Source organism: Hypomesus transpacificus, chromosome 24, assembly GCF_021917145.1.
Source record: "Hypomesus transpacificus isolate Combined female chromosome 24, fHypTra1, whole genome shotgun sequence".
In the NCBI taxonomy this organism is placed as follows: Eukaryota; Metazoa; Chordata; class Actinopteri; order Osmeriformes; family Osmeridae; genus Hypomesus; species Hypomesus transpacificus.
In genome coordinates, this window is record NC_061083.1 from 5,497,057 (window position 1) to 5,504,206 (window position 7,150).

The following is a 7,150-nucleotide window of genomic DNA, read 5'->3' on the forward strand; positions in this document are numbered from 1 at the left end:
GTGCACCCTTACTCCTCGCTGCACGTTGAGAACCTGCGCTCTGCCGAGGCCCCCATCGATGAGGAGTTCACAGAGGAGTACAACGGTAGGTGGTGACCCCTGACGACCCCTGACGACAGAAACAAAGGGCAGCGGTTAACTAGTGGGCTCTTGTTTGTGTCCCCAGGCCCCTGTGACAGGGAGTGCAGTGACAACGGCTGTGAAGGACCCGGCCCTCACCAGTGCAGCAACTGTCTTCACTACTTCCTCAAGTTTAAGAACAACACCAGGTAGGAATGACAGCACTCTGCTGACCCTACACCACACCGGGTTCTAGAATGCCTGATGTCCCTCTCCAGGTTCTAGAACACCTGCTGTCCCTCTCCTGGTTCTAGAACGCCTGCTGTCCCTCTCCAGGTTCTAGAACGCCTGCTGTCCCTATCCAGGTTCTAGAACGCCTGCTGTTCCTCTCCAGGTTCTAGAACGCCTGCTGTTCCTCTCCAGGTTCTAGAACGCCTGCTGTCCCTCTCCAGGTTCTAGAACGCCTGCTGTCCCTCTCCAGGTTCTAGAACGCCTGCTGTCCCTCTCCGGGTCCTAGAACGCCAGGTTTCCTATGACTCTGCTCTCAGGGAGGGAGTGTGCTCTGGTGTGCGTGTGCGCAGCATGCTGGGTTCACATGCTCGCTGACAGACAGCTGGGTTTACATGCTCGCTGACAGACAGCTGTGCAGTCGTCAGAAGAGCGGCTGGAAGGCCTCCTAAAGAACTGCGTGTGCCCTCTAATTAGAGCTCTCTAACACAGCATCCCCTCCAGGAGCGCTTCATCTACCAGCGCTAGAGGGAGGAGGGTCACCCAGGGGTGGGGTTAGGGAACGGAAAGGGGGCAGTTTAATGCTTATGTAATTACATCCTTGTGTCTGACTTTGATGGCCTGGACTAAGTGATGGGGGATAGTAGCCTAGGTGGTCTGTGTGTGTGTGTGTTTGTGAGTGTGTGTGTATGGGCCCTGTTTCACCATGTATAATCAGTGTGGAGGAGAGAGGGGCGAACAGGTTTATGGAGCGCTCCACCAGATGGGCTGTACTGCACCTGCTGAGGATACAGCATGTAGATGGAGGCACACACACTATACATGTACACACACACACACACACTATACATGTACACACACACACACTATACATGTACACACACACACACACACACACTATACATGTACACACACACACACTATACATGTACACACACACACACATTAGACATGTACAGACACACACATAGGAATGGGGGTTACAGGATTGCTGTCACGCACACTGTTTTCATGAGCACACATGCTGTGAACTTTGTCCAGTTCTATGGAGAGGGGTACTGTCCAGTTCTGTGGAGAGGGGTACTGTCCAGCTCTGCGGAGAGGGGTACTGTCCAGCTCTGCGGAGAGGGGTACTGTCCAGCTCTGTGGAGAGGGGTACTGTCAGCTGGCACAGAGATTTCTCAGCTTTATGATCGACATGTTCAGAGTACTAGCATTCTGACCTGATCCAGCCACTGAAAACAACAAGCATTATGATGCTATTGATTCCTATTCCTCTCTCTATCCCCCCCCCCCCCCCCCCCTCCCCCCCCCCCCCCCCTCCCCTGCAGGACCTGTGTGTCGGACTGCCCTACTGGGTTTTTCCGTGACGACAGGAAACGCTGTAAGAAGTGTTCAGCTCAGTGTGACACATGCGTGGGTAGTCGTAGCGACCAGTGCACCACCTGTCGGACGGGCTACTATCTCAGCGAAGGCTCCAACACCTGTGTGGCCAGCTGCGAGGACGGCTTCTACTTCGACCATGGTAGGACACACACACCCTCACACACACACATCCTCTCACACACACTCATACACACTCTTACAAAGGTAGAGCTGTTTCTTCCTGCGTGACTGTTGCCTCCTTTGTGGCTGTTCCTTTCTGTGTGTCGGTTCCTTCCTGTTTGACTTCCTCCTTCCTGTGTGGCTGTTGCTTCCTGTTTTGACTTCCTCCTTCCTGTGTGGCTGTTGCTTCCTGTTTTGACTTCCTCCTTCCTGTGTGGCTGTTGCTTCCTGTTTTGACTTCCTCCTTCCTGTGTGGCTGTTGCTTCCTGTTTGACTTCCTCCTTCCTGTGTTTCAGACGCCAGCATGTGCAGGAGATGTCATGAGAACTGTAAAAAGTGCAGCTCATCCAGCGTGTGCTCAGAGTGCAAGCATGGGATGAGGTGAGCAGAACCTCCCCTGATTCGCCCCTGACCTCCCAGCAGCCCCCCCCCACCCCAGTCTCTTACATCAAGAGTCCCACCCTGCAGAGTTTCCCGTGTCGGCCGGTGTGGGAGGACGAGGCAGTAACATGTGTTACAAGACCACAGTAACACACACTCACACATTCCCACGGTTACACACACTCACACATTCCCACGGTTACACACACATTCCCGTCTTACTTCACTAGTAGAGAAAGGTGGCAAAACCAAACCAGATGCTTTCTGAGAAATGTGGCTAATGTAGCCCAGCTGGTTTAACCAGCCAACCAGCCAGCCAGCCATCCAGTCATCCAACCAACCAGCCAACCGCCAGCCAGCTTTTACAGAGAAGAACCCTCACAGGAACTTCTCAGAACAGAGTTTATGACCTGATGTCCTGCTTTCCTGTGGACTTTCAACCCCCCCTCCCACAGTCACACACACACACACACACACACTCTCCCTCACACACACACACACACATACTGATGCACACACACACACTCTCCCTCACATACACGTACACACACACACACACATACTGACTCACACACCCCGACCTCTTGTGCTATCATGCTCTGTTCTAGTTGAAGAGTGTTCTGACTGGATACAACTTGCTGATTCAACTGTCTGCCTGTCTGCCTGTCTGCCTGTCCAGCCTCCAGAACAACAAATGTCAGATGACCTGTGACCCCGGAACCTACTACAACGGGCACAGGAGGGCGTGTGAAGTGTGCCACCGGGCATGTGCCACCTGCGCAGGTAACCACAGCACCCTTCTCCGGTTACCACCACCTTAACATTTAGGCATTTAGCAGACGCTCTTATCCAGAGCGACTTACAGTAAGTACAGGGACATTCCCCCCAAGGCAAGTAGGGTGAAGTGCCTTGCCCAAGGACACAACGTCATTTGGCACGCCCAGGAATCAAACCAGTAACCTTCAGATTACTGGCCTGATTCCCTAACCGCTCAGCCACCTTAACTACGACTGTGTCCCGGGAAGAGAAGCTCACTGACTGGCTCACTTCCCGCTCACTAACGTGTCACTTCCCGTCTGCAGGCACGGGGATAGAGGCGTGCAACAAGTGCGCGGAGGGCTACTTCCTGGAGGAGTGGCGCTGTGTGCCCAGTTGCAGCGTGGGATACTACCTCTCCGAGCAGACCTCAGACAAAGGAGACGCCCTGAAGTCCTGCAAGAAGTACGTCCTGCCTCGTGACATCACATCCTCCTGCGTGACATCACATCCTCCTAAAGGGACCCGACTCCTAATTTAAGTTCTGATTGTGTAGACCTCTCTCACCCTCTCCCTCTCTCTCGCTTTCTCCCCTTCTCTCTCTCTTTCTCACCCTCTCCCTCTCTCTCTCTTTCTCTCCCCCTCTGTCTCCCAGGTGTGACCACAGCTGCCAGTCGTGTTCAGGTTCTGGGGAGAGGAACTGCAGCACCTGTGTGAGTGGATACAACCTGGAGGCAGGAGTCTGTGTGGTCAGCACCATCTGCAAGGATGGTGAGTGCTCTGCATCTCTCTCTCTCTCTCTCTCTCTCTCTCTGTCTCTCTCTCCTGCACTGCATCTCTCTAACACTCTGTCTGTCTATCTCTCCTGCTCTGCATCTCTCTAACTCTTTCTCTCTGTCTCTCTCTCCCTCCTGCTCTGCATCTCTCTAACTCTTTCTCTCTGTCTCTCTCTCCCTCCTGCTCTGCATCTCTCTAACTCTCTCTCTCTGTCTCTCTCTCCCTCCTGCTCTGCATCTCTCTAACTCTCTCTCCTGCTCTGTCTCTTTGTCTTTCTCTCAACATGTTTCTGTCACACTAACACTCCCAGTACTCTGCTCTTGAACACGCTCCCTCTATAGCTATCTCAAAACACACTTTGTCACCGTTATCTCTCTCTGTCAAACACACACACACACCGTATTCACCCGCGTTCGGTAGTCCTCACCTTAGGCTGTCTCCCCATCTCAGTTTCTATGCATGAGTCTCTTTCTAGCAGTGACGGCTGGTTGCTGTCCTCTTAGTCTGCTGAGCATGTCACCCCTCCTGTCTTCATCACCTGCTTCCTAGTGTTCACCTGTAGTCTCCATCCTTGATTCTGCATGGATCCTGCATGTTGCAAAAAGCCCTCTAAGCTAACACAATCGTTTCAGTGTCTGACTGGCTGGCAGGTTGACCGGTTGGTGGACTGGTTTGCTTGGTCTGGTAACATGGTTCCAGCCAGCCAGCGTGTCAGCCACTAAGACCAGCTAGTCCTTTGTGACCTCTGTGATCTGTGTGACCTCTGTGTGACCTCTGCTGATGATTTCCTCGTACTCCCAGTGCATCCTCAGTCAGCCAGTCAAACCCAGGGCAGGAGCTCTGTTGGCCAACATAGACTGGTTTGTCTGGCTGACTGGCGATCCACTTGAAGAAGTTTTATTTGATGACAAATTAAACATGGACTCTCTCTCTAATTGTTTGCCGTTCTCTCTCTCCCCCCCCCCTTCCTCTGCCCCTCTACCCCTCCCCCAAAAATCTGTTTGTTTTTCATTTTTCCCCTCCTGATGTGGATCCAACACATTCCTGACGGACTTCAATCTGTCCCCCTCTGATGACATCACACCTGATCCACCCCCCTCCTTCCTGTCATCCTTACCAATCACATGGCCCTTTCTGCCTTCTCCTGACCAATCCAAACCCCCCCCAACCCTGACACCCCCAAACCCCCCCCCCCCCAACCTCACATCCTCCCTCCCGCCTCTTCTTCCTGGTCTGTGGAAAGCAAATGAAGAATCGTGGGCGGAGGGCAGTTTCTGCGTGCTCGTTAAAAAGAACAACCTGTGCCAGCGGAAGGTGCTGCAGCAGCTGTGCTGCAGAACGTGCTCCTTAAAGGAATGAGGAGGGAGGGCAGGGGGGGGCCGTGAGGGGGGAGGAGGAGCATGACGGGGGGCGGGCGGCGGTCACAGAGGGCTCGGGAGAGCGGGGGGAGGCTCCTCTCCCTCTCTACAGCCCCCCCCCCCGCCCCAGCATCCACGCCCCCACCCCCCTCCCCCACCCCCCAGACAGCCCACATGCTCGCTCGCTCACGGTCACGTAATTTATAAGAGAGTCCGTGCCTCTTAAAGGAACTGTGTCGGAGGTGCGATGACAGAAGTACAACAAACCTACCTTTATTTTTCTGTACGGGGACTCAAGGTCAGGGGTCATACGACTGGGATGGACAAACAAACAGACGAATAAACAAAACTAGTCATGTGTCGGTATTTTGTGACCAAAGCATCGATGCCAAAATAATTGTTCCTATTATTATTATTATTATTATTATTTTATTTTATTTTTTTGCCAGTGTAGGATATGTAGCTTGAAAGGAAGTGACCCGCCCACTGAATCTGAGTGTTCATTGGATGCACAGACAAACGTGATGAACCATGGAAGAGACAGGTGGCCTGCTTGTAAATAAACTTCAGAAAGCTCACTTAATAATGTGAAAACTGTCTGGGCTTGACTTTGCTATATATATATGTATACATATATATATGTGTATGTATAGGTGTATGTACTATATATAGATATATATAGATATATATATATAGATATATATATATATCTATATATATCTAGATATATATAGATATATATATATATATATAGATATAAACACACTCACCTGTGTGCATGTATACACACACACACACACGGACAAATACAGCAACACTTGAAAAGACTGATGTTAGAAACCTCTATCACAGTCCTCTACCTTCACTATTGGCTCCCTGCTCTGGCCTGTCTGGCCATCATTGGTGCTCATCTTCATCATCCTCATCGTTTACCCTTTTCCCATCCTCTCTCTTTATTCTGAGTGTGTGTGGTGTGTGTGTGTGAGCATAAGATGGGATAGAAATGGAAAAGATTCACATAGCATGCATCCATCCTGCTCAGATTGCTTTACGAGGTAGCTGAACAACGTTCTACCCCTCTCACACACACCTGTACCATGTTCTACCCCTCTCACACACACCTGTACCATGTTCTACCCCTCTCACACACACCTGTACCATGTTCTACCCCTCTCACACACACCTGTACCATGTTCGACCCCTCTCACACACACCTGTACCATGTTCGACCCCTCTCACACACACCTGTACAAGGTGTTCTTTAGGCCCCTGCCCCTCTCAGCCTTAGCAGCAGTGATGGGCTTCTGCTTCCTGTCTGGGCAGGCCTGGTTCTTCTGCTGCCTGTCTGGGCAGGCCTGGTTCTTCTGCTCCCTGTCTGGGCAGGCCTGGTTCTTCTGCTTCCTGTCTGGGCAGGCCTGGTTCCTCTGCTTCCTGTCTGGGCAGGCCTGGTTCCTCTGCTTCCTGTCTGGGCAGGCTTGGTTCTTCTGCCCGCTGCAGGTCCTGGTCACCACACAGCACCAACATAGGACTGTTACAAATCTCAATCAGATCATATTGGTCAATACTTGGAGTGCACTTGATGACTTCACAGTGAAATCAGTGAAGTGGGACCTACAGTTTTAAACTCCCCTCACCTCTAACCAGGAGCGGGATCTGTAATAGGTTCAATTTTATCAATTCAGGTCTTCGTGATAAAATAAAGACTTTAAATGTAAAAGGCTGTATCTATTGATATCTATGGACTTAATAAAATTATGTTTTTTTAATTCGGAATGAATGAAATCGAAATGGAACATTCTGATGTGATGTGTTTCACTGTGTGTGTGTGTGTGTGTATCACGTCAGACACACACTCACAGGTCCTTCCCCCTGGGTTCTACCCAGCCGGATCTAGAACGTGTGACCTAGAATCTTGTCCTGTTAGTCCTGGCCCTGATGGAACAACTGCAGATGGAACCCCCACCCCTCGTAGAACCCCAAGGTTCTGAACGTTCTGTATTCCAATTCTAGAACATCCACATGGGTTAGACCCCGCCCCTCTGGTG

General features: G+C 51.3%; 1 protein-coding gene across 1 annotated transcript in view; it reads left to right on the forward strand.

Moving 5' to 3' along the window:
• The window catches only part of pcsk5b (proprotein convertase subtilisin/kexin type 5b), a 22,985-nt gene extending 17,225 nt beyond the window's left edge, over positions 1-5,760 (forward strand). The window contains 9 exon segments of the mRNA XM_047048381.1: positions 1-85; positions 167-269; positions 1,620-1,813; positions 2,130-2,214; positions 2,894-2,997; positions 3,297-3,435; positions 3,626-3,741; positions 4,991-5,132; positions 5,258-5,760. The exon segment at positions 1-85 is cut by the window's left edge and continues 41 nt beyond it. Of these exon segments, the coding sequence (XP_046904337.1) occupies positions 1-85; positions 167-269; positions 1,620-1,813; positions 2,130-2,214; positions 2,894-2,997; positions 3,297-3,435; positions 3,626-3,741; positions 4,991-5,106 (942 nt within the window). The 3' untranslated portion in view covers positions 5,107-5,132; positions 5,258-5,760.
• The last annotated feature ends 1,390 nt before the right edge of the window (positions 5,761-7,150 follow it).